General features: G+C 38.1%; 1 protein-coding gene across 11 annotated transcripts in view; it reads right to left on the bottom strand.

Moving 5' to 3' along the window:
* Septin2 (septin 2) overlaps window positions 1-27,819 on the bottom strand; it is a 33,232-nt gene that overhangs the window by 4,349 nt on the left and 1,064 nt on the right. For 2 of the 11 annotated variants that reach the window (NM_057148.2, XM_006245514.3), the window contains exons 2-11: window positions 18,542-18,572; window positions 16,093-16,213; window positions 9,411-9,497; window positions 7,983-8,106; window positions 6,847-6,981; window positions 6,598-6,715; window positions 5,419-5,520; window positions 4,518-4,663; window positions 2,356-2,439; window positions 177-234 (exon numbers count right to left, since the gene is read on the bottom strand). In NM_057148.2, the coding sequence (NP_476489.1) occupies window positions 177-234; window positions 2,356-2,439; window positions 4,518-4,663; window positions 5,419-5,520; window positions 6,598-6,715; window positions 6,847-6,981; window positions 7,983-8,106; window positions 9,411-9,497; window positions 16,093-16,213; window positions 18,542-18,550 (984 nt within the window). In that variant the 5' untranslated portion in view covers window positions 18,551-18,572. Of the gene's footprint in view, window positions 1-176; window positions 235-2,355; window positions 2,440-4,517; window positions 4,664-5,418; window positions 5,521-6,597; window positions 6,716-6,846; window positions 6,982-7,218; window positions 7,954-7,982; window positions 8,107-9,410; window positions 9,498-16,092; window positions 16,214-18,541; window positions 18,573-19,368; window positions 19,497-27,203; window positions 27,359-27,819 lie in introns of those variants that run through there. The other 9 variants (XM_039082964.2, XM_039082963.2, XM_063266587.1 and 6 more) reach the window with 7 other exon arrangements.

The following is a 27,819-nucleotide window of genomic DNA, read 5'->3' as shown; positions in this document are numbered from 1 at the left end:
GCTACTTGAGATTGAGGTGATGGTTTTAAAATATGTATACTATGTATTTACATATATTTTAAAGACTAGAGAATAACGCTTCAAAAAGATAAGAAAAAAAAACTATAATAAACTATGAAATTTTTGGACATAAAACAGCTATAGATGCCAGAATACATACAACCGTTCTACTTTACCTCAGCCTCCTTTTCAAGCAAAATCTGGTCTTTATTCATGTCCTCATTCTCTACTTTCCTAAGGGTAAAAAGAAAATAATAATTACAATTGTTATACTGTATTTCTGAATAGATACAGAAACCCTTCAGCTTTCTGAAGAACTCTGCTTTCTGACTGCATGCGTACTGAAGGGGCTCTGGCCAGCTGCAGCACAGCAAGCATGGCTCTGGGGTCCTTGCCCTTCTCTCTCCTGCCCACTGTGAACCAGATTAAATCCCCAAAGCTCTCCATCCCTCGATCAGACACACTTTCTCATGCCAGACTCATTCCGAAAGCTGACTACTAACGTCCAGCTATCAAAGTACTAAAGCCCAACCATGAAAAGCCTTCTTGTTTCACGTAATTAATATACCAATCAAAACATACCACTGCATCCGTGCCCATTCTCACAGACTTCTCCTTAAAATTTTTTTCCTCTTAAAAATTGAACCCGCACAGTCATTTGCTGCTGTTTTCCTACTGAAGTCAGATAGCAGACATTTTTATTTTTCTTTCCAGCTTAACCTGAGAAAACAGGTGTTTGGGTGTGGTTTGTAACTAACTCAGGGTATGAGGGGAGCCCCCCACTGTGTGTGTGTGAGGTCCTCTTCACTTAAGGCTTTTTAAATTAAAGACATGATAATTAAGAGAACACAATGAAGAAAAAAATGATAAAACATGAAACTGCAAATTCAGAAGACTTGTTTCTGTAAGCTGAAAAAAATGATCTGACTTTCTTACAGTCAAAAAGTAGCAGGTCTAACCCAAAGAAGGTTCTTGATTTAGGTTCGTTCCCCTTTATGACTATACAACACTATTACACCTGGAGAGGACAGGAGCAGACTGAACACAGCCTGGCAGACAGAACTGAGGAAAGCTCACTGACAACACCTATAGGCATGCTAGTAAAAACCTTTAATGTCTGGCTTACATATTTTAAAATTAACATGATATTTCAAAAACTATTTTATTCCTATTTATGTGTTGATGTGTCTATATATGAATATGTACATATGAATGCTGGTGCCCTCAGAGGTTAGTGGTGTTGGATCCCTTGGAGCTGAAGTTATAGGCACTTGTAAGCTTCCTAGAGACATGGATTTTCAGATGCAGTTGGGTCACAAAGCACACATTTCATATATGATGGTTTGTATATGCTTAGCCCAAGGAGTAGCACATTAGGGGGTGTGGCCTTGTTGGAGTAGGCGTGTCACTGTAGGTGTGGGCTTAAGACCCTCATCCTAGCTGCTTGGAAGTGAGTATTCTGCTAGCAGTCCTCAGATGAAGATGTAGAACTCTCAGCTCCTCCCTCACCATGCCTGTCTGGATGCCACCATGCTCCCACCTTGATGATAATGGACTAAACCTCTGAACCTGTAAGCCAGCCCCAATTAAGTGTTGTCTTTATAAAAGCTGCTTTGGTCATGATGTCTGTTCACAAACGTAAAACTCTAAGACAGCATACAAATGCACTAGGACAGCACAAAGGAAAAAGTGAATGGATATGGCCACACAGAATCTGTAGAAAATAGAGTTGTTACTCCTCTGACACCTATGGCAAGCTTACCCCCCATAACTCTCAGCGGCAAGCAAGCCTATCATTCACTTATAAACACAGCAATACTTCTACAGAAGTACCAACACAAGGCTCTGGCTTTTCCATGTTTAGAAGAAATGTTTATTGTTATTTACATGTGTGTTTTGCCTGCCATGTATGTCCATGTACCACATGCATGCCTGGTACTCAAAAATGCCAGAAAGCACCTAGGAAGCGCAAGGCCCTGGGTTCGGTCCCCAGCTCCAAAAAAAAGAACCAAAAAAAAAAAAAAAATGCCAGAAAGCAGCATTGAACACCCTGGAACTGGGAGTTGCAGAAGTTGCGAGCTGCCATGAGGATACTGGGAATTGAAGTCAGTTCCTTTGCAAGAGGACCAAGTGTTCTTGCCTCCAGAGTCAACTCTCTAGCCTCTAAACTTGTTCTTGATGTACACATTATGAATGTCTCTTTCCCATCCCCACCTCCACTTGACTGAATTGGCAATATTCTTTTAACAGATAGGAAGCACATGTTGTTTTATGATTAAAAAGTCTGAGCTATACACATTAAAGGCAGGAGATTGCGACTCAGGGAACATGATACTGGGAAGACAGTGTGACAACCTGCCGCCTCTCTTCAGCCTCTCAGAACGGAAGTTTTCATAGTGAAGGTCTTGGGTCACTTCCTGTAGGTCCTGCATGTGGGTGCTAAAAGAGAGAGGAATGTAACAGGGGCTTAAGGATACAGCAGTCTCATGGGAAAAACAACATCCTAATCAGGAACACATAGAAAAAAGCCAGTAGTGAGAGCCCTGATAATTAGGTGGTAAACCTCACAGTTTGCTGGAATTTCAGGTAAGATAGGAACTGTGGGAATGCCTATGTGAGGTAAGCTCCTTTGCAACCACAATAAGCTACAACACAAAGACCTTGACAGAACATTTTCTCCTTGACACTGCCATGGGCACTATCAGACACACTACAAAGCCATTACCACTGGAGAGAGATAGACACACAAGAGATTTTAGGAGACTTTTTGATAAATAACTGAAATAAAACACACTTTAATTTTCTAAAAAATTTTATGAAAAATATATAATTCTAATAGGTCTCTGACTAGCTTTTACTTTTTCAAATATTACATATATGAAAATGTATAAAGAACACTACAACACATCCCTGTTTACTCAGGATCTAGGGAAATAGTATGAATGTGGATAAAAAGGTAGTTGGATCTTTTTTATTTTGAGAAAGGCACAACTTGCATAACAGGAATATCACACCTACTGTGCCACACTAACATCCCCTGAAGGACAGGCTAGGATGGCCATCAGCTCAGCAGTACACACAAGCATGTCTTAACCACTCTCAGAACTATCATGCTACATTTGTAATAACTTAAGATGGCAACATCATACTGGTTCTCATTCAGTAAGCAGTTAGCCTAAGTAAGTGGTAATTTAAATAATCAGAGTATTAATTTATTCAGATTACTTCTCTCTAAAGTTTTTTCATTAAAGAAGTATATTTCATGGAGAAGTACAAGAGTAAAGCTTGAAAGCGTCCCAAAGAAGTGATGGAGAGAAAGAAATTGTTTAGTATATACAATATATGGGTGTCAAATATATTATACCCTAAATATACATAATCACATGATCATAAAATAAAATAGGTTATCTATTGTCTCACCATGTGATGCCCTCTGATTCATTTTACCATAGTGAGAAGAATCTCACCAGATGCTAATATTCTAAAAAAGAGACAAATGGGCTTCCATATTTATAAGACAACAGTGAGAACTAGACCAAGACAGTCTTAAGCTAACTTGACAGCTGTGACATTCACGGTTTACTAGGCTAGCGCTGAAGCAGAAGTGTTGACTTACAGACTGTAGCATTAACAGACACTGGGACTCGCTCTGTTTGCTGGGCAATAGCTATGATACCACAGGTTCTGATTTCCTCTAGTGACAAACCTGCTATCAGTGAGATAGGGCTAACCTGAGGTGTTCCATGTCTAACTGACACTGTCATCTAGAATGTCTTTCCATATGTGTTCAGGTGCTTGCGCTATCCAGAAGAGGGTATCCGTCACCTGGAACTATTGTCACAGGTGGTTTCTGAGTACCTGACATGGGAGCAGCGGCAGTAAGCACTTTTAACTGCTGACCCATATCTCAAGCCCATTTCATTCTTCTCTTAAAACTTAGAGTTCAATACACTATATCCTTTTTTCCCATACTATTATCAAAAGTCATTACTCTTAAAAAACTATTCAAGAAGGGAAGACATACTTTAAAAAGGAAAGGGGTGTGTTTTTTTTCTTTTCTTTTTTTGTTTCATGTTTTTTCTGAGACAGGGTTTCTCTGTGTAGCCCTGGCTGTTCTGGAACTTGGAACTCATTCTGTTGTCTAAGCTGGCCTCAAACTCAAGAGATCTGCTTGCTTCTGCCTCCTGAGCGCCGGGAATAAAGGTGTGTACCACTACCACCTAATCCTCTTTTTAAAAAGTTTACATTTGAGGTTGGGGATTTAGCTCAGCGGTAGAGTGCTTGCCTAGCAAGCGCAAGGCCCTGGGTTCAGTCCCCAGCTCCGAAAAAAAGAAAAAAAAAAAGTTTACATTTATTTAAAGGGAAGTACTATACAAGTCCTAGGAGAAAGAGATTCAGAGCCCCAATAAAGAACCTCAGTTCCAAACTGCAATGATCTTATGAGTCTGCGATAGAGGTGTACCCAGTCCTGCATGCCCTCTCTTCGTGTTAAGCGTTCCATACACCAAATTACTTACATGAGCATTGTTCTCAGCTTCAGAAAGTCATTATGTTCTGGGTTCTCCACCTCGACAACGCCCCACGGGTAGAGACGGCCTCTAACCTTCTTGCCCTTGGCTTCAATCAACTGGTTGGAGCCAACCACAGAGAATGGGATACTGGCCTACAAAGAAACACAAGGTAGTAGAGAATATCAATGTTTACTGTAAGCCAAGAATGGAAACAGAAATGACTCACTGCTAATTACAAAGTTGCTTTTTTTGTTACTATTATTTTGAGATAGGTCTCAATATAGTTATAGATGGCCTGGAACCGGCTACGTAGACCAGACTGACCACCAACTCACAATGATCATCTACCTCTACATCTCCCAGCATCCCCAGTGCTGATATTAAATGGGTGTGCCATTATGCCTGGCCTCAACTAAATCTGACTCTGTGCTAAATGGATACACATTTTACTTACACATTCCAGTTACTTTTCACACTAACAGAGTTTAAACAAACCAAATCTGCAATGGCATTTTCTTATCTTTTTTTGTGTGTGTGAAAATATTTACTTTATGTGCACTGTGTAAGGGTGTCAGATCCCTTGGGACTGGCATTGCAGATAGTTGTGAACTATCATGCGGGTGCTAGGAATTAAACCAAGGTCCTTTGGAAGAGCAGACAGTGCTCTTAACCCCTGAGCCATCTCCCCACCTGTGATGACATTTTCAATCCTTAAACTTTCATAAATATATTGACACCCAAATATATTACTGTAATATGATCTTCCCAATCTTCTGTCACTGAGCTTTCTTGGCCAAATGAGTCTTTTAAAATAAAATATGTATACAAGAAAGTAGGAAAAAGAAAAAAAAAAAAGAAAGTAGGGAGCAAGAATTTTTCGTGCTGTCTGTCTGGGATTAGCTCTTACTTTGAGGAGTCTAGTCTGTTCCTTAAAGTCTTCATCTTCATCTGATTCTGCATCAGGTAAATGATAGATTTTAATGCTGTGCTCTTCAATTTCATCCAAAATCTGGAATAACAAAACTAGAATCAAACTTATTTAACTACACATTATTTTAGCCAGCTAACTCATATTAGAAATTCACAAGAATAATATTCAGAAAGCAGAGGCAGAAGCAGACAGATATCTGTACCAGTTTGGTGCACATAGTAAGTTCCAGATAGGCCAAAGCTACATAGTGAGATCACCTTAAAAAAATAAAAATATCAAAAACAAAACCCAGCAAGAAATATGTAAGAACTATTTGTATATCAATGGCCAATTAACTGATGTTATTTTCAAGTATTTTTAGAAACAGCTAAAAAGGTTGTTTAAATTTTGAGTTTTTCTGTCTGTAAGAGTAACAGTAATAGTAACAATCACACACTATCACTTTCAACATACAAAGAGGAAGGAATACTAGTAACAGCCTCAGTACAACAGCGAAGGACAAGAGCCAGACAACAGACAGAAGACACTATAAGCACCTACAGTTCACGGGCAATAGGCAGGAGTCACACATAGTCACAGGATGGGAGGAGGAGCACATCATGCAGGCAAAAAGAATTATGAGTCATCCCAGTACTTGGTGGCAGAGGTTGGTGGATCTCTGAGTTCGAGGCCACTGTGAACTACACAGTAAGTTCCACAACAGGCAAGGCTACACAGAGAGACTGTCTTAAAATGTGAGAATTCATAATTGTTTAATTGATCAATCTTGAGCTGAGCATGGTAGCACATGCCTTCAGTATCTATCTTACACACACACACACACACACACACAATGTGTAGAGAGACAACCCTTCCATGTCACATCACTCAACTTAGTATTTGTGGGAGCTCATTATACTCAGCCACTTCCTACTCAATGAGGCTATTTTTATCTAAGAGTGTTAACTATACAAATTTGATTCTTCCATGAGGATGAAAATAAAAACAACAAAAAACCTACAAATATTGAGCAATCTTTGAGTTCCAATACACAAAGAAATTAATTTTGTAGTCCTGCCTCTGGCAATTCGGTTGAAATCTTTCTCCCTCCTACTTCCTGGTCTGTTGTCTCCAAGTCCCGCTGAAGAGGATGGGTGCCATCTTCCTTCTACTCACCCTTTTCTTTAGCCGCTCCCGCTCCTTCAGAGTGAGAGTGTCAGCTTTCGCAATGACAGGCACAATATTCACCTTATTGTGTATCGCTTTCATAAATGCAACATCTAAGGGCTTCAGTCTAAAAACAATGTTCAAATGCCAAACATTTAGGGAAAACATAGAAATATAACACACATTTTTTTTTCTCAAAATCATCTCATTCTTATATTACAACATGCAAGAGGTTTCTGAGGTAAACAACGGACTCACCCATGTCCAAAAGGTGAAATGAAGTAGAAGCAACAATGTACCCTGTTATCAATGATGTGCCGCCTGTTCAGTCCACTCTCATCGTGTAGGTAGCGTTCAAACTGCTCATCAATGTAGGAGATAATTGTCTTGAAACTAAAGCACAAATTTCTATAGTAATCATTGGGTACTGAGACACAAGCAGTCCCTAACTTCAAAGGAAAACCCATTTCTCTGCCTTTCCCATATAATATGTACAACAACCCATAACAGAGGACTATCAATCTTAGGCAAGATGAAGGTTTGTGCTCTTGTTTTTAAACTGTGGCAAGTATTAAGTAGTTTAATGAAGCAATAGAGTCAATAACCCAAGTACAACAGATTATGAAGTACCTGATAGGTGGCCTAGGAAACTGGAAGGCTCCAACCCTTTCAGACATACAACTGCTTTACAAGAGGCCAAGAAACGGCAATGTAGAGAGCATGCAGCCCAAGGCAGGATTATGTAAGATGCCAACAGGACAGCAAGTTCATGGGATGGTGCGAAGGCAGGCATTCTTAACGCAGAAGAATAAACAAGCATCATTACCCTGCCTTCCTTTTCTCACTTAGTGCTGCAAAGTCAATGCTTTATTTTGGCAGGGTTAGGACAAAGAAGCAGCAGGTACAAAAGTGAGATTTTTCTACATAATGATGGCAACAGAGAGCTCTCCCCTCTGAAGTTCCTTACTTGTGAGCAGTTGTTTACAGGTACTGTGACTCTGTAAGAGACAGGCATAGGAAGAGCCACCTGTCCAGTGGCTGCAGCCTGTATCACGGTGCTTAGTTTATGTTAGCAGTTTTAGCTGGGAACTGTTCAATGTCAGGTCTCATTAAGAGAGTTCTTAGAAAAAAAACTAAATCTCAGGTTGGACACACTGGCTACCTGTCATCAAAATACTTAAGAAGGAAAAGCAAGAGAATTTTGAGTTCAAGGTCAGCCTGTATTATATAGTGAGACCCTGTTTCAAAAGAGGCAATATCTAAACTTTAAATGAGTAAATCCAGCAACCTGAAGTGTTACTAACATTGTCTAAAATGTAAATATATTAAGTAAATGAAAACAAATGCACAGTACTTGACCCTTTGAGGGCTCTTCACCCTCTCTGAATTCATACCAATCCCTGGAGTTGATGGCATCCCCATAGCCAGGCGTGTCCACTACTGTAAGCCGCAGCTTGACACCCCGCTCTTCGATTTCAACTGTCGAAGCCTCTATCTGGACAGTTCTTTCGATTTTTTCTAGAAAAGAAACAAACATAGTAGAAAATGTACCTAAAAATCAAGGCAACATGCTCAGGGAGAGATATCCATTATTAAATTCTTATGAAAAATGACCTGGATGGTTCCAGAGAGTAACATAAGGACTAGTAGAAAAGATCCAGAGTCAGCAAGGGAAATGTTGGTGATAAAAATGCTTTCTCGGGATCGTTAAAAATACCAACATTGAGGGGCTGGACAGATGGCTCTCAGCAGTTAAGAATACTTGTTGCTTTTGCAGAAAACTCAGGTTCAGTCTCTGGCATCTACATGAGAGTTTACAACCACTTGGAACTCTGGTTCCAAGAGATCCAACCTCTAAGGGCACCAGGCAAATATATGGTAAACATACATACACTCAGGCAAAACACTCACAATTTAAAAACAAAAGTTCTTAAAATTAAGGAAAAAAATACCCATACAGGGACTAGAGAAATGGCTCCTGGATACAAGTGCCAGTTGCCAAGCCTAATGAGGACCTAAGCTCAGTCCTTGGAACCCAGATGGTACAAGCAGAGAACCGATTCCTGAATGTCATCTCCTGATTTCCATCATGCACATATGCACACATGAATGCACACAAATGTTAAGAAAAAATGTGAAACAAGGAAAGTAATTTCTGAATTAATCTAAAACAGAACATAAAAGTATTGGTGAAAAAGTTGCACATCTTTATTGTGGTTAACTTTATCCAGTCTAAACAACAAGTATGTATGTGGCTGCAGATGTAACCCAGTAGCAGAGCATTTGACTGGCACGCAGAAGGCCCAAGGTGGAGAAGTACTGTAAAGCCAAGCAAACAGACTTGAGAACGCCAGTGTCTTATGCTGGATAATCAGAAAACAGACAAACATACAGCCCTGTAGTAATTGTCTATGTATAATACTTTAATTATATTAGATATATTTAGATAATACTGACGACTGAATCTCTGGCGTCCTGTGTGCTGGGAAGGGCTCTACCACAGAGCTATACTCTCACTCTTGTATACAGCTTCTTAAAGACAAAATTCTTTCAGTTGTGCTTTTCATTCAGCATACAATATAGATAGAAAACTAGGACATATAATAGATAACAAACTGAAATAAAGGCCAGTTACACAGATAAGTATAGAACAAAGTCTACAACCAAGAGCTCGGGATCTCAGATAAAGCACACTTTCCCTTCTTTAGTGATAGTTTACAAAACACAAAGTAACAAAATAACACACATCTAAGACTTAAGATATCAATTATATTCTTGGGATGTTCAGATAAAATACTTAACGATTATGTAGAAATATTTACCTGCAGCTCCAGGAATAATTCTTTCTGGGTAGAGATCGGTCAAGAATAAGCTGTTTATGAGAGTTGATTTTCCTAGACCAGATTCACCTTAAATGAAAATGAAAACATTGTCATGACCTTTCCCATATTTAACATTTAACATTTAACATATTTAACATTTAACAGTTGTTAAATCTGGAATGTTTACCACTATGTGTGCATCACAAAAAGGAACAGAGATGCTCAAGGAAGGTGAACAACTTGCTCAAAGTCAAAGAACAAGAACTTAATTTGAATCTAAGTCCATGGAATTGTAGAATTTGTTAGTGACATGATCATAAACAATTTTATCTCTTCAGAGGTATCAAGAATAAACAAACTTTGGAATTTTGTTGTTGCTGTCCTTTAGAATAACCTTGGTTTTTATTACGTAAGGAGCTTCATATTTTATTTAGCTCTCTGACTCTTCTTGTGTCTTCAACATTCTCCTAACAATTTTCTGCCCCTCAATAAGAAAGTCCAATAGATCCTGTCACAGACACATACATGAACCCACATGGTGGGCCCTGCTGACATACTTCTTTATGTTGGATCATCCCATAAAGCTTTAAGTCTTAACAGCACACAGCACTGATTTTAGTGCTTCCCCAAACTTCTTGGTAGACAGGTAACCCATTACCAGGGGTTCGAGATGGCCTAGTTTTGTTTGAGACTGTATTGTAGAAAAGCTTATAATAGTATATTATAATAGCTTATAGGCTGTGTGCCTATAAGCACCATCCCTGGAAGAGCGATTTTGTTGTTTTGAGACAAGGTCTCACTATGTAACTCTGGTCCTCTGAGTGTGCAGTGGGTACTCTTAGTGGTTGAGCCATTTCTTCAGCTTCAAGGTAAATACTTTTTCTTTATAAAAACAAAGACAGATTTACATTAAATTATGTGTGTGTGGTTGGAGATGAGAGTTATACAAGTGAATACTAGCACCTGAGGAGACCAGAGGAGTCCATTTCCCCTAGGAGCTGGAGTTCAAGGCAGTCATGAGCTACAAGACAAAAGTGCTGGGAACTGAAGTCAGGTCCTGTGCAAGAACAGCAAGTTCTCATGATACCTGGCCATCTCTCTAACCACCATAGAAAATATTTAATGAAGCATTTTTTTTCCTATTGCAGTAACCACTCTTCATGTCCTATGAAATGTTCTAGCTGTCATAATATTATGCTTATGTACCTTCCACTAAAAATTTTTTTACATTAGGTGTAGGATATATTTCAAGTTAATTTGCAAGTATAATGGGAAACACTAGTTGAAAATAATTTTCCCCATACAATCATCCAGTTAACATTTTAAAAAAGATGAACTTTCTACTAGTGCATAATCCTGGTAAGTTAGTCAAAAGTAACCTTAGAACATGGATCTACTTCTGGGCAATTAGTCTCCGAGCTTTACCATATCGTCTTGATTCCTGCAGGTAAAGTCTTCAAATCTAATTACATTCTCCAACTTTGTTTTTTTTTTTTTCTAAACTATTTGTTCACTCTAGGTTCTCTAAATTTTCATTTAAACTTTAGAATTAGATTTTTAATATTTGTTTTTTAAAAGCCTAGTAAATTTTTTGATTTGGGAACAAAGTGACTCTGTGTACAATTTGAAGGAGAAACAACATCATCTATGATGGTTTGAATTAGAAATGTCCTCCTAGGCTCAGGCATTTGGATACTTGTTCATCAGTTGGTGGCCTTGTTGAAGGAATTACATGGGGCGGGGAGGTGGTGGTGGTGAGAGAGTTATATCCTTACCCTGCATCTAGTTTGTTCTCTCTGCTTATGTGCTTGCCTTTGGATATAAGTTCTTAGCTTCATGCTCCTGCTTGCTGCTTGCTGCTATGCCTCCCCACCATGTGGTCTCATCCCTCTAGAATAGTAAGCAAAAATAAACTATCTCTTCTTTAAGTTGCCTTGGTCATGGTTATTTCAAAGCAACAAAAAAAGAGACTGACAAATCTTAACTGGTTCCAAACAGAGCAGATTTCACAACTTACTTACACTGTTTTTAACCTCTCCCAGTATTTTTCAATGCACAGTTCTCACTTTCGCCAGAGTTGTCACTAAGCACTATACTTTATGTTCAGTAATAGTGTTGTCAGGTTTTGTCTCTTCTTTCTTGTCCTCCATCTTTTTATTTGTTTTTTCAGATGGTCTCATGTGGCCAAGGCTGGCCTCAAACTCCCTAGGTAGCTAAGGGTTGCCCTGAATTCTTAATGTTCCTTCCTCTTGAATGCTGGGATTACAGGTATGTATCACCATGCCTAGCTTCTGTCCTTAAAACTGTTTATTTACAATTCATGGGTATAAGTGTTTTGCCTGCATGTATTTAAATGTACCACATGTGTGCACACAGAAGTCAGAAGAGAGCATTAGATCCTCTGGAACTTGAATTTCAACTCTAAGCTGCCATGTGGTAGCTGGGAATTGAACCTGGGACCTTTACAAAAGCAAAGAGTGTGCTTAACTTTTGAATTATCTCTTCAACCCTTGGTTCTATCTTTTTAAAGCTCGTTTTAAAATTATTTGCTGTTAATTTTCATATCACAGTAGAAAACACTAACTTTAAAATGTTTAACCATTTGTTACACGGTGCCAAGATCCATTTATTTAGTCAGCTCTCTTATAACTAGCATGTTTAAAATTAAGAATATGTTGAAAGGAATTACCATATTAGGGAACTATATTTATGTAATACACATTTCGCATTTGCTTACATTTATGAAATGTTCATTGGGCAGAAACAGAACACAAAAATCTACCTCCAATGAACACACAGCAAACATCTATCGGCTTCATCAAATGTTTTTTTTTCTCAACAACACATAGATCATACTACAGAAACGCTGATTACATTGTTAGTCTTCTAAAATCTTGCTATAAACAGTAGCCTATACTTGTCTTGTGATTTATAATGGAATGAAGCTTGCCTAATGAAATGAATATGGGAGCTGGGCACTACTGCTAGTACGTATGTGGCAATCAGGAGTTTATGACCACCCTTAGTTATATAACCACTTTGAGGTTTGCCTGAGCAACATGAAACCGTGTCTCAAAACCCCAAAAGTTGGGGTAGTATTTCCCATTTGTCTAAAGTTTATATATGATTTTTTACTTCCATCACAAATGGCTGTATGGTTTAGTGAGTCAAGAGCATTAACTATCTCATCCAAGTTGTTCACCAGCAAAACTTCTTCACACCGTCACCCATTATCTGTTCAGTGACTGTAGGGCTAAAGTGATAACCTTTCCAAGCTTGATATTAGTAGTTTTGAGTCTACATTTGTTTGCTCAAGCAATAGAAACTTTTAGTTCCATTTTCTGTATCACTTGTTTTCTCATTCAATGTTCCTGCCTTTTATTTTCTTACTTCTTAGCTTAGTCTGTTCTCCCCTTTCTAGGTATGATAAAAAAAAATTGACTAATGTTAACTTGAATTTTAAAATATTTATGTATGCTTGTGCATGTGTGCTATGGTTCTATGGGTTCTTTGTGAAGCTCAAAGGCTAATTCTTGGGATTTAGTTCTCCCCTGCCACCTTCTGGGATTACAGAGGTCAAATCTAGGTTGTCAGGTCTGCCCACAAGCACCTCTACTCAGAGATGAGGTGGTGGGAAGAAGAGGAAGAGGAGATGAAAGGATACATGCAAATTAGCAGTAGGATAAGCAGAATCTCTTAAGCCCTGCATCAATGATGTAATTCCCCCCAGCAAGGCCCCACCTCTTCAAGGTCCCATAACCTTCCCAAAGAGCACTATCACCAGGGACCAAATGTTCAAAGACATTAGCCTATGGGGGAACAGTTTCCATTCAAAACATAACATCCCAACTGTATAATTTTGCTTTTGGATACTCAGTTTAAAAAAAATAAATAAAAAATCCTGTTTTAATTTTTGTCTTAACAGTATATTGGACAGTATGAACATAACACTGTAATGGCTGAATTTCTCTTCTTCATTCTGTGTCAGTCTCATTATGCAGCCCAAGCTGTCTCCAACTTGGATCCCTCTTCCACCAGCTTCCCAAGCACTGGGCTTACAGAAGTGCATGACCACACTTATGGAGGTCTTTAATAAGGATGTTACTGACTTAGTAAGTAGTTATTTGTTTGATTCTCCAAGGCTTGTTTATAACTTTTTAGGGACAAATAACAGCATGTTTTATGTATACTTTAGCTCTGTAGACCCTACTAAGTGCCCTGAGTGTTTAATGAGTTCTCTTTGAATTCATATGTTTCCAACCACACAAGAGCTTTTTTGCCCTGTGTAGTCTCCAGTTCAGTTCACTGTCTGATAATGACATTTTTACATGGCTTCAGGGATCTACACACACAGATTTAGTGTTATTTGGCCAATACCTCAGAGGGATCCCCAGGGATTCCAGATTCTGGAATTCTTTTGCTTTTTGACATTTCTGCCTAGTTACCTCAGGTTCTAGCTCTGAGACATTGTTGTATTCTTGATTTCTCTCTGGTAAAAGGTAGAACAATGTAGTAACTTGACAGGTCCATGCTTTCCTTCTCTAAAGGACTAAATTCCTACATCACCTACTGTCCAGGGTTAAAATAAGAAACACCACCACCCCAAATACACAGGAATAGTCAGTCTTCTAATTCTTCACTACAGGGGAGCTTGCTTATTTCAGGAGCTGATAAACCTCAAGCATCAACTCCAACCCAGTCTGCTGCCCTCTCTATAGATGAACCATTACTGGAACATGATTATGCCTATTTGTTTATGTGCTGACTATGTCTCCTTTCTCTCTATAAGGTTAGAGCTGAATATTATGACCAAACAATATGGCTCATAAGGTCTCATGCTGATGTCTCCCTTTTAGAAAGCTTACTGGCCCCTGAATTATACATGCTCCGTGTGAAGCTCTGGATTGTTTTTTGGTGCTAAGTGTCAGATAATAAAGTGACAGAGTACACTGGCCTTTTCTACCAAGAACTTAAACTCATTCTTATTATGTAAATATACTCCAAATTACGTTGACACCTATTTTCATTTAGATCTGTAAATTATTCTAAGGAATAATCAAGTCTTACTTGGTCATAACCACCATAAAGCTTTTCAAATGCTTCATCAAGTTTGAAATTTAGCAACTACAAAAAACTAACTAAAATGTGATATGGCTAGCAGAGTAACCAACAGTTCATCATTAGAGCCAGGTGTGGTGGTCAAGCACTGAACAACACACAAGGTGGTGTGTATCTCTGTGTGTATGCAGATCTCTCTAAGTTTAAGGCCAGCCTAGTCTATAGCTGGCTCTAAGTCAGCAGGGCAACATAGTGAAACCCTATTTAAAACAAACAAACAGTAACAAAAACAATTAAAAACTCTACCACAGTTCATCACTAAGCTTCTACTGGCATGTTAAACCCCAATACACAGTGGGCTCCATAACACATTATGCCAGCATCCATAGCTGATGCAACAGAAATACATTCAAGCAACTACTCAGCTTCAAAGTACTTCCACTATAATTTTATAAATTACTGATTGTTAAGTGAAGAATTAAACAATACTAATTAAATGATTACAGAGTCAGCTATAATATACAACAATTCTGTAAATTTACCTTTAACAATACCTTACAAATTTGGGTTGTTGCTAAAATTGATAGTGTCTATTTTTGTTGTTGTTTTGAGACAGGGTCTATATAGTCCTGGTTGTCCCAGAGATCACTATGTAGGCCAGGCTGGCTTCAAATTCACTGAGATCTTCCTGCCTCTGCCTCCCAAGTGCTGATATTAAAGGTACTCACCATCATGCCCAGCCTTGGACAGTGTCGTAAAGATCCTTGATTTGGTGTCTCTCGTAAGATAGTGGCCAATATCAGCAGGGATGGCAGACATGCCCAGGAAGCCTAACTGGAACTGGACGATGTTCTGAAGTAGGTCGTCTACAAGGCTAATGGCAGACTAATTCCTTGCCTTTATAAAGTCATGACAGCTAGCTTCCTCTAGCACCTTTCATGACCTAGTCTTGGAAGTCACATCATTTCTTTTTTTTTTTTTTTTTTTTTTTTTTTTGGTTCTTTTTTTCGGAGCTGGGGACCGAACCCAGGGCCTTGCGCTTCCTAGGTAAGCGCTCTACCACTGAGCTAAATCCCCAGCCCAGTCACATCATTTCTATAACATCCATCTACAACTATTTAAGAGATAGGGGTGAGGGACAACAAGATGATTCAGAAAGTAAAGGCACTTGCTGCTCGAGCCTTGTGACCTGAGTTCTATCCTTAACCCACATAGAGATGGAAGGAGAGAACCACCTCTACACAAGGTGCCTGCCTCTGTGCACATTAAATACGTGCACACACACACAATAAAAGTAAGAAACAACAACAACAAGCCCAAAGAAATCCTGGTATGGGTTGTGAATATTAGGGGGTAAATATCACTGGTGACTATTTTAAAAATTAATCATCACAAAGAAACTTTCATTGTATATGAATAAAGAAATTACATAAAAATTGTATTTTCCTCTTGAACAAAATTTCCAGAATATGTGTGTGCATAAATATGAAATCTTGGCCAAATAAATATTTTTAAGTACCAGAGTTGATTTTGTGAAGAAAGAAATTTTCTCACTTAGATTACAGGTAAGGCCAATGTATTTCATAGGCTCAGAAAGGGAACATTTTGTAAGATGACGTCTTACCGACCACCATCAGAGTGAACTCGAACCCCTTCTTCACTGATTTTCGGTGAACTTGATTGGGGAGATTTGCAAATCCAACATAGCCAGGAGTTTCTGGATTTATAAACTGGGTTGGTTGTTGCTAAAATAAGATTTAAAAATATAAAATAAAGCTAATGAACACCTTATTGTTTGCTTTTATGACATTATCAGACCTGTGAAAAACCATAGGTAATCAGTAGTTGTTGGTAGCCGCCCATACCAGCTGTTGTCTGTTAGTAGCTGCCCGTACCTCACCCAACGTGGGGCCGATTTCCTGTGAGTGAGTCAACAGGGCACAGCTGTTGTCCACCCTGAAGGACGCAGTGCGTATGAGCTAAGCACGTCACAGCCCGCTCTCAGGGCATGCAAATTGGGCATTGGGGCTTGCACCAATCGGGTAGCGACACGAGTCTCCTAAGCATATATAAGCAGTGCCTTTTCCTCCCTCGGGGTCCCCTGTCCCTGTTCAAGAGAGCTGTACAATAAAGGCTTGTTCGCAGAAGAATCCTGTTGCCGCACGTCGTTCTTGCTGGCAAGATGTTGGGCACGCGACAAGTAGTTCTCACAAATTAAAAAAAAAACAAAAAACAAAAATACTCCACAACTCACCACTTTCAAAACTTATACTTTTATCAGAAAATTGTGCACTTAAGTGGGTTAAAGAAAACACAGTCTTCGGCTGGTGAGGTGACTCAATAGCTATGAGCACTGGCTGCTCTTCCTAAGGACAGTTCACAACGGCTCCAGCTCCAGCTCCCAGGGATTCAACACCCTAATACAGTCATACACAACCTAATACAGTCATTCACGACCTAATACAGTCATACATGACCTAATACAGTCATACATGATTTAATACAGTCATACACGCAGGCAAAACACCATACACAGGAAATAAAAACATTTAATCATTAAAACACACACATACATATACACAAGCTAATCTAATTCCTTACTTATATGCTGACTCATAATTAATATTTTGATAGCCAATTTCTGCTTAGCAAAACTACATAAAATATGCAACACTAGCTTATCTCAACGAGATAAAGAGAGCTACAGAAAACTGGGTCCTCTCACTGAACACTTAGCTAAAGACTCTCCTAGAACCAGGTATCAGGAATGATACTCTGTGAAAACATTGGGGAATAAGACATTTCTTGCAATCCTTCCTCTTATGGCAGTTTTATCTAGACAGGCAGGGAATCTAGGAGTGGATTGTTGAGATTTCAGGTTCAAAAACTAAGCCCACAGCGACTACCCTGGAACATGGTTGTTTTCCACAGGCTCACTACATGTTCCTGGCTGGTCTGGAGCTTGCAGTCCTGTTTCAGCCTCGTTATGCCTGGCGACATGGATACTCTTGATGGAACGATACCTGGTGTGACTAAGATAATGGAAGATGTGTGTGGTGACCACAGTCTAGAGGAGGAGACAGAGAACTTGCAACTCTGACAAGCTGAAGCCATTCACTAGAAAGCAAATTAAAAGCAAAACCAAAAAACTGGACATGGTGGTAAGCCTTTGTGATCTTAGCCTGGGACAAGTAAAGACAGGTGGGTAGTTGATGCTCCAGGCTAGTAAGAGATCTGTCTGTCTGTCTGTCTCCCTCCTCCTTGACACACATAGAAAGAGAGGAGGGAGGACAAACTAACCAACCAACAAACAAAACACTGATGGACAGTGAGGAACGGTACTCAAGGCTGAACTCTAGCTTCTGCACACACATGCATGCCCACACTCACACAGCCTCCCCCACCCCTCAAATCCTACAATTTAAACAACAGCATACCAAAAATGAAAAACATGTTAATGTATTATTTGAACTAAAAAAACCCTTAAAATAGCATTTCTTTTACAATTACATTTGTAACTGTCCATTCACATGTACATATATGCAAAAATAACTAAAACTTTCATAGTGATTATTTCTGGGTGGTAGAATGATGGTTCTTTTATTTAATCGCTGTTCCACATTTTTGTATAAAAAAACAGTAACTGATATATGGCTTTTCATTGGATAGTAATAAACACCCATAGACTCAAAAATAAAAGACAAAGCAAAATGATAACCTTCAGTTTTAACTACAAGTTCCACTTTCTCAGCTTATGTCATTTAGAACTAATATATCTCAGGGTTCTGGAACAATTTATAAGAGCTAATCTAAACCAATGTAGCATGTCTAAGAGCCCCATTAATTTAATTATATGAATTATTAGAATTTTTAATTGCTCTTTGATTGATATAGAAAAAACTAAGATGGTCAAAAGGATTCATATTGACATATTAAATTTAAATATTTGGTAAAGATGGCAACTCAAAACTTTAGAATACAAAATCAGAAATTTATCTCTAGAAATCTTTTCTAGTGATCTGAAAATTTAAAATAATTTCTCTTTACACCAGATACATCAACTATGCCCTTACCTTAGACATCTTTCTTGATTTTTCGGTCTATCTGTTAAAAAAGAGAGACAGAAGTCTGAATTTGTATATGCATATTTAACAGCATGAACTGACCCATGAAGATAGGTATGTGACATCAGTTTGTTTCTTTAGCTTCTCAGTAACCTCAAACATTGCCCTAGATTATTCAATATAAAGAAAAAATTAGGCAAGCTGATAAAAGTATCTGGACATACATCTCTGTATTTGCAAACATATATACTTTTCTTTCAGTACTGATTATATTCTAGACATCAGGGATGGAATCAGAGCAGAAGACAACCTACTTCACATGTCTAACTTAACCGACGCCTGGCAAGGAGGAAATGACACCACAGAGTCCTGTATTCTCAGTGTGTGTCATCTTTTACTGAAAGATCACTTGGGAACTAAATCTTGGCACTTGGGCACAAGGCACAACATGAAGCACATTTACGAGTAAAGAGGACAGATTGAACTTTTTAATGTTTATGTGCCTGTCTGGTACCTCTAAGGTCAGAAGGTGTTGGATCCCCTGGAACTGGAATTGTAGATGGCTGTGAGCCACCATGTAGATGCCAGAAGCCAAATCTGGGTCGTCCAAAAGAACAGTAAGTGCCCTTAACCACTGAGACTATCTCTCCAGCCCTAGAGCTAAATTTTTACACAAACTTTACGACCCCGAAGCTTTGGGAAACAGGAATGTGTTGCCTTTGACTTTCATTGAAACTCAGAAATTAGCAGAAAGTTTCTTTGATGTTTTCTAAACTTTAACCTATATGATCACGTAGACCCCACGTTCCTCTGTCCAGTGGAAATGTTTCACGCACCTAAGACAAAACGATGCTCCTGCACTTCACTGTACCTGAGCAGGCACACTGCGGCGGCATGCAAAAGAACTCATGGGCCTTTAACTCAGTGTTATGATGTTTCATGGGGAGCTGAGTCTTGCTTATCCTTCTCCATTGGTTTTAATTTAGGACACCAACATAAAGAATTTTCAGAGTGTCCAGATCAGGGAAGAACATATAGAGGCAAAGAAAACAAACAAACAAAATAAAAAAAACCAACCAACCAAACAAACAAACAAAAACATCTGTCAAATACCAGTATATACATTAGCCAGCTATCTGGAACTGTGTAACAGAAGAGTGAATTAAGTAAGGTCCATTAGATAGAAAGGACATCCTTAGAAAATGCTATTAACAGACAATAACTAAGTAGATTAAACTATCTCAACGAAGTTGAACAGTTAGGAGCAAGAGTGAAAATAAAGAAGTAAAACCTTCTAAAGAAGAGATAAATAGGTCAGATAGAATATAGATTTGCCAAAAGCTATATATACCCTGACTGCCAAGAATAGTCCAGTTAGGAGATAATAGGAAAGGTAACCACTAACCAGGGAAAAAGTGGTAATGCCAAATCAATACAAAATGTACAAAATACAAAAATGTAAAACTATCTATCTATCTATCTATCTATCTATCTATCTATATATATATATATATGTCCATTCCTGTAACCCCAACATGGGAATAAGAGGAAAGTAAATTCAAGGCCACCCCTGGATAGTTTTCTTGATTTTGTGGGTCTTTTTTTTTTTTTAAATAGGATCTCTCTACTATGCATCCGTAGCTGGCCTTAAAAGTGTGAGCCATATACTGGGCCAATATTTGTCTTGTTGATGTCTTAAAAAAACCAAGACAATAAAATATCAACTTAATCAAATCAGAATACACAGCAAAAGGAAACTATCAATAACAATGTTTAAGCAAGACAAAAAAAAGGTGAAATTTAAAAAAAATGTGGAGAAAAAAAAGGATCCTCCTTAAAAGACAGATTGGGATAAAACAAACAGGCCAGGCCAACATAATTTGGTTATACTGAATATGGCCAGTGTCAACAGAGGCAAGTGGATAGTTTCTGTTGTTTTAAGTCATAGAAGAGCACGTGACAAGAGAAAATGTTAACAATATACTTCTATGTGAAACATGTAGGATAGACAACAGTATATACAGTTTAATACCATTTTATGGAAAGAAAAATAGCCATTTGTATAAAATCATGCATAAAATGAATGTATAAACCTCAGGCTTATGGTCATTTCTTATAGTGGAACCAAGCGTGATTACAACTTCCCCAATATATCTGCTTAATCTGATCTTCTGAAATAATTTTCTTCCAAAAGCTTGACCCACGGTACACAAAACATCTCCTCCATGCAACTACTGCTATTCTCATGAAAAAGTAGATCTACTTTTACATACTAGCATGTAGAGGACATTTTTAACTAACATAATAAAAAGAATGACAGCAGACACCTGGCTATTGAAAGTGATATGGAGAAAGAGAATTCTCTACATGATTTCCTCTATTTAATACGGAAAAAATGTTACCATTAGCTGTTTGCATTCATGGTGTAGTTTGAAATATGCAATACAAAGGAGCTAGAACTGAAGAATCTGCAGTCTCACCTCCTACCAGCCTCCTATGGCCTGCAGTGAAAACTAAGGATTTCATTTCCACAAAATGTGGCTATTAATAATCTTGTAAAATGTAAATTTATATTTTTAAGTAAAGGAAAAATAAGAACATATTTTTTAAAATGTTTTGTCTTCAATAAAGAGTCAATATAAATGTTAAGCAAAAACATCAAGAAATTCAAAGTTACTGTAGCAAGAAATCTAACTCCTTCTTCCATGCCCACCCCAACGCTGCCTGGAGCATCAAATTCTTACTGTTTTTATCATCTTCCATGGGTCAGGAAGGTCAAAATCGTTTTGACTTTAATAAGTAACCTCTAGAGTGCAGGTGGGGGTGGGGAAAAAAATAAGTAACATCTAAGTTCTTTAGCAGTCAATACATGGAATATACTTGGGATTTCATGGAAACAGTTGTGTTTCAAATATACATGTATAGGTCATCATATTAACTCTTGATAACTTACATTAAATAACATTGAAAATAAGATATTCGTAAAGCTATTCAGTGGATTCTAATTTAAAACACCAAGTGAGCATGTGGATCTTTCAAGATTAAAAAACAGCTGCCTGTCTTCAAATGCTTTCCATTTTGCCTTCTCAGCCAAGGCGTATTTAACCAATAAATAGGCGGCTGTCCCTAGTTATTTACTTGTTAACATTACCTGCAAGCAATGTGTCCATCTGGGGCCATCTATATCATTGGTAACTTTAATACAAAACATTTTGGCACAGCCATTAATGACAGACCATTCCTTGTCAAAAATGGAAGACTCGTTGTTTCCTGAGGGATCCTGAGAGATTAGTTGCAGAGGGACAGGAGTCTATCACCATCATGATGGGGAAGCAGGCGGAACACTGGAGTAGCAGCTGGAAACTCACATCCCTAAACATCTTGACATTCATTAATACCAACCAAGTGGAATTCAAGGTAAAGAATAAAACAGGAGCGAAAGCATCAAGAAATAATCATTTAAAATTTCTGTAAGGAAGATATACTAGAGCCCTGTCCAAATACTTAACTACAGATAAAACCATAAAGCAAAAACAAAGGAAAATCTCACGTCGATTTAAGTAGTACTCCCGGGCAGAGAGACAGGGATACAACCAGTCTGCCATAACTGAAACACAGTAGCTTTACGGAACAGGGAATGAATAAAACCACGGAGCTTACATTTTAAAAGTACCAATAAAACATTAAAGCTTTAATTAACTTTTTAGGGTTTTGTTTTAGAGATGGTCCTGAAACTTGCTATGAAAACCAGAATGGTCTTAAACTCACAGAGAACTGCCTGCCTCTATCTCCAGAATGATGGGATTAAAGGTATGGACCATTATGTCCAGCCCGAAAGCTTTTTGTAATCAACACTCCCAACACATGATCTATTTAAAGTAAAAATGAAAAGAAACAAACTCTCAAAGAGATGGAACAATCTTGAACTCCTGGATTAAGGAAATCCCCAAAGCAAAAACCACAGGTTGTCTCTAGGAATCAATGGAATTGGGGCAGGAAAGATGCAGATGTCCACATTTACAACACAAACTCAAACATGAGTTTTACATATTTTTAATTGGTAACTTCAAATACAGAAAATTTCTCCCACTACCCTGGGCTCATAGACCAGACCAAGTATCAGGGAACCTGTATGGATCTGACCCAGATCCTGTGCATGTATGTATGGATCTGACCCAGATCCTGTGCATGTATGTATGGATCTGACCCAGATCCTGTGCATGTATGTATGGTGTGTAGCTTGCTATTCTTATGACACTCCTAATAGTGGGCGCGGGAGCGGTCTCTGATCCTTTTCTTCATACTGAGTTGCCTCGTTTAGCCTTAATATGAGGGAGGTACCTAGTCTTATCGCAACTTGATATGCCATGCTTGCTTGATATCCCAGGAAGGAGTGGATTTGGGGGAGAGAAGTGGGAGGGAGAAACTGGGAAGAGAGAAAGAAGTGGAAACTGCAGTCTGGATATAATAAATGAAAGAAGTTTTGTCCCTAAAAATATTCACAAATGATTAATAAAATCTAAAGAAATTAATAAAGAGAAAAAGGAATTATTCTAAATATAGAAGGACAAGTAAGTTCAAAAGCTCAATCTTTGAAATAAATTCTTGTTTTTGAGGCAGGGTCTCACTGTGTACCTCTGGCTGTCCCGGAACTCACTATGTAGACTGAACTGGCTCCTAACTCAGAGAAATCTACTAGCCTCTACCTCCCCAGTGCTTTGAGTTAAAAGAATGTACCACCATGCCTGACAAAAACAAATTTTTCCTATGACTCCAACTAAAGAAATGAGAACAGACATAAAAGAAGGCACAATTACAGACACAGGCTATAAAAAAGGCCACAATTATATATTACACTATACATTACCCAAACAGAACAAAAACTAGAACTGATGCCACTAAATAGCCCATTAAAATCCAGCAATAGTGCCAGTTAGATGGCTCATAGTTATAAGGCTCTTGCCTCTAAGCCTGAATACCAGAGTTAGATCTCAGGGATCCACATGGTAAAGGAAAAAGAATAGGCTCCAGTGAGCTGTCCACTAATCTTAGCACACAAGGAGCATATGCCCCATTTCTCCCAAATACATACATAAATATAAAAAAATTCTAGAAATATTCTTTATTTCAAAGTGCACGCGCACACACACACACACACACACACACACACACACTCACATACCCCTAAACTAGAAATGTAAGGGGTCAACACCAGATGGAATTAGAGCAAAATAGCATGGAAATCTGAAGAGACAATAAAGTCATTTAACTATTCCAAGCCTCTGCAGAAAAAAGGAAAGTGTTCTGGTTTATTTGTAAACATAATTTCAAGAACAATCCAGATGGGATAGAAAGGCCCCAAAGTAAGGAAAGAACAAACATCATCAAATTAGCTTCATTAATGGATATAAATACAAAATTTAAAAATATTTGCTGGCAATTAGATTCTAGTAATGTGTCAAAAGTACCAATGTAACAAATGAAGAGAAAACCATATATAAACAGATATTTATGAGGTATTTAATTAAATGCAGCAATCAATCTGCATGAAAACACTAAGGAAACTGCTTATATATAATTCAGGGTTATTTCCCAATAGCAAATATGATTCCTTTAAACAATGGGATTCCTTAAACTAGGGGATGAGGTGATGGTTCCTAGGTTAAAAGCACTTGCTGCTCTTCCACAGGACCCAGGTTTGATCCCAGCAAGGACATGCAACTCACATCTGTCTGTAACTCGAGTTCCAGGGGACCTGATGTCCTCTTCTGGGCACCAGGCATGTGATAAACAGATGTACAAAACACTCATATACATAAAAGATAATGTTTTTAAAAGGGAATATTAAATCTATTTGAAATACAATTTTAGATAAAAAGTCCACTATTCTTTTTTTTTTTTCCGGAGCTGGGGACCGAACCCAGGGCCTTGCGCTTGCTATGCTAGCTAACTCTCCAACCAAAGTCCATTATTCTTACAGTTACTTTAAAACACTAAAGAAAAACTTTGAGCACACCCAAAAGTATCACAATAAAATAAGTCCTCAGATACCACCTTTTATTCAATTTCAATAATTAACACTCAAGTCCAATATTTTATTTCCAGCTTGCCCGGATTACAGTGAAGCAAATCTTAGAACAACACTTCATTCATAATTTAGTATGCACAAGGCTCCAAACAATGGTAAGCTATTATTTCTATGAAAAATTAATTAGTTGTTTAATATAACCAAATAGTCAACTGTCTCATTTTTTTTCACTACAATAAAAATGAAGTATCTACATATTGCAATTTTATTATGATTATTTAATTAAGATTAGTGCATCAAAAAATCATGAAACAAAACTACCTTGCTAACAGGGCTGAATATGCAAACCCCACAATATTTGAGTTATAAAAACAAACAACAAAAAACAACAGTAGCCAGATTTGATAGATCACATCTCACTTGGGAGGCTGAGGCAGGTGAAGCTCTCTGGGTTTGAGGCCAGCCTAGTGTATATCGTGAATTCCAGGTCAGCAAAAGCTACTAAATAAAGAAACCAAGTCTAAAAAAGAAAGACAGGGGCTGGCAAGATGGCTCAGCAGTTAAGCTCAACCAGGTCCTTTTCTGGCAGGCAGGTGTACATACAGACAGTGCACTCATATACATTCAGTAAATAAATCTTAAAAAAAAAAAAAAAAAAAAAAAAGGTTTGAGCTACCAAGCCATAGCTAACTCATTTAAAAAAAAAAAAAAAAAAAGTCCAACAGTAAATCAGGCTAAGAGGAATATAGGCCTTCTATCTCTGAGAGACTGTCACAAGAAGATCATGAGTACAGATGTTCCAGATTGTGCTGGAACAAAAGAAAAAGAAAAAGAATTTTAGACTATGATAATTTATTTGGTAAGGTGCTAAAAAAGGAGAGATGGTAAGTCAAGTCTTTCTAGCTGGCTGTGGTGGTGTGCCACTGTAATCTTAGCACTTAAAAGACAGGAGGATTGCAAACTGGAGGCCAGCTTGGACTACACAGGGAGACCATGTCTCAAAAACTGAAAGTTTCTTTCTGAATTGTGATTGTGTGTACTGTGTGTGTGTGTCTGATACTTAGAGGAACAAGCCCCAGATTTCATGTACACTAGATAAGTGTTCTACAAATGAGCTGCATGCCAGCATTCAAAGTTTTTCCTATTCCACTCAGGAATGGAAATAGGGGAAACGCTTAGTAAGAATAAATTAAAAGGCAAACCAGAAGAAAAAAAAAAAAAAAAGGCAACCAGGTGTGGTAACACAGCACTGGAGGCTGAGGTTCAAGGATTACAAATTTGAGGCCAACTTGGATTATTATATAGTGAATTCTGGAATAGTCTAGGCAACAAAGAAACCATGTCTCAAAACACAACAAAACTAAAATGCACAGAAACACATTTTAGGTTCTTTTTCTTGTTTGGTTTGAGACAGTCCTTACAATAAAAGCTCAACTTAAACTAGCAATCTTATTTCAGCCTCCTGAATGCTGAGATTACAGGGACGCAACACTATATTTGGCTAGGAACAGATATAGAATTTAAAAAACAAACCCAAAACTATCAAGTCATTTTGTTTCTCCCAAATTGGTATAACTGATTCAATTCTAAACTGAAATCGCCATGGCATGTCTCCTTTCTTCAAGCACTGAGTAAAATAGCAGAAGGATAAATACTTGAGAATAGAAATGTGGATACTTGCCTTTACTACTATTTATATGTCATTTATTTCTAACCACCAGATACGGGAAACGTCATGGGTATCTTTCTACATCTCTGTATCTCCTTAGCTTACTGACCCAAGTCTGCAGCCATTTTGAGGTCCTAGGTCAGTTCAGACCAAAGAAGAGTAACTTCTATTAGCAGTTTGCTGTAAAGAGCACTGACTGCTCTTCCAGAGGTTCTGAGTTCAACTCCAAGCAACCATGTAAGTGGCTCACAACCATCTGTAATGGGGTCCAATGCCCTCTTCTGGTGTGTCTGAAGGCAGTTTCGGTGTACTCATATACATAAAATAATAAATAAGTATCCTGATGCACAACACAAGCACAGAAGTGGAGAATACATACAATGATTCTTTAATACAGAGAAGGCCAGGCTATGAACTTGTTACCCTATACCCAAACACAACTTGTATTCACAATGGTTTTCTAACAATTTATTAAACATAACAAAAAGAGGTTTTGGTTTTTATGTGTAGGGGTAGGGGTGGGGAGGATAAGGACCTAGAAATCTTACACTCAGGGCAAGCACTTGACCAAGTTAACTATACACATACCCAGTAATGCCAAAATGAAAGCTGAAAGGGGAATACTGAATTTCTGAAGCACTTGGTTGATTTTTAGTGAGAAAACCTTGATCCATTAACATACTGCTAGGTACAGATGGCAGATCAGTTAGATCCCCCACATCTAAGATATAAGGTCAAACTAAAATTTTATGCTCTCACCCTGCATTTTTTCAGATGCCACAAGTTATTAGAAGTTCCTTACCCTTGACCCACAGCTTCTTTATTTCAGAGAGTAACACTATCACTCCAATTAAGAGACAAAAGATGAATAGGTGAACAAAACTTATTTTTCCAAGTGGCATTTATAATAATGGAATACTCATAAATAGGAACCATCATTCATGTACACAAAATGTTGTATTTGTATACATTACCCCTAATCTCCAAAGACTTCTCAGTGTAGGATCCTGAAGAGCTTTTATCCAAAGTGCTGGGACTCTCCTTTGATTTGAGGACTGTACAAGCACATTATGAAAGACAACCCTTTTAAAGGAGTTTGGGGCAGCAAGCCACAGTCAAAGGGAGCTGAATTACACTCATGAATGACAATAGAGGGAGGCCCCACCTCCTTTCCCTAGGTTACCAAACTAGTCCACAGAGAGAATCTCATCTCATTTTAAAAGCTCTTCTTTACTGGGCTGTGGTGCTCTGAAGGGAAAAAACCTTCTAGATGGAAAAATTGAAAAAAGGCAGGACAGCCCTTACAACTAAGAAAATCATCACCAAAATTAGATATAAAACCACACACTGACAGTTTGTATGGGTATTACAAAGAATTCCTGAATGGCACCTACCAAAAAAGCCATTGACAATAAGGAGTCTCAAACTAGAAGCATCGTGAAGAAACAGCTTTTATGACCCCTACAGAACCCTGTTTTCCTTATGTTTACAAGACAGATTTAAAAATGTATCTGAGATACTAAAACAATTTTCGCTACGAAGGAAATACTTGAGGACCTAAGACTTAAATCCCTTGCTAGGCAGTAGGGA

The sequence above is a fragment of the Rattus norvegicus genome, chromosome 9 (assembly GCF_036323735.1).
Source record: "Rattus norvegicus strain BN/NHsdMcwi chromosome 9, GRCr8, whole genome shotgun sequence".
Lineage (NCBI taxonomy): Eukaryota > Metazoa > Chordata > Mammalia > Rodentia > Muridae > Rattus > Rattus norvegicus.
Note: the sequence above shows the minus strand (reverse complement) of the source record. Positions and strands in the feature narration are given on the sequence as shown.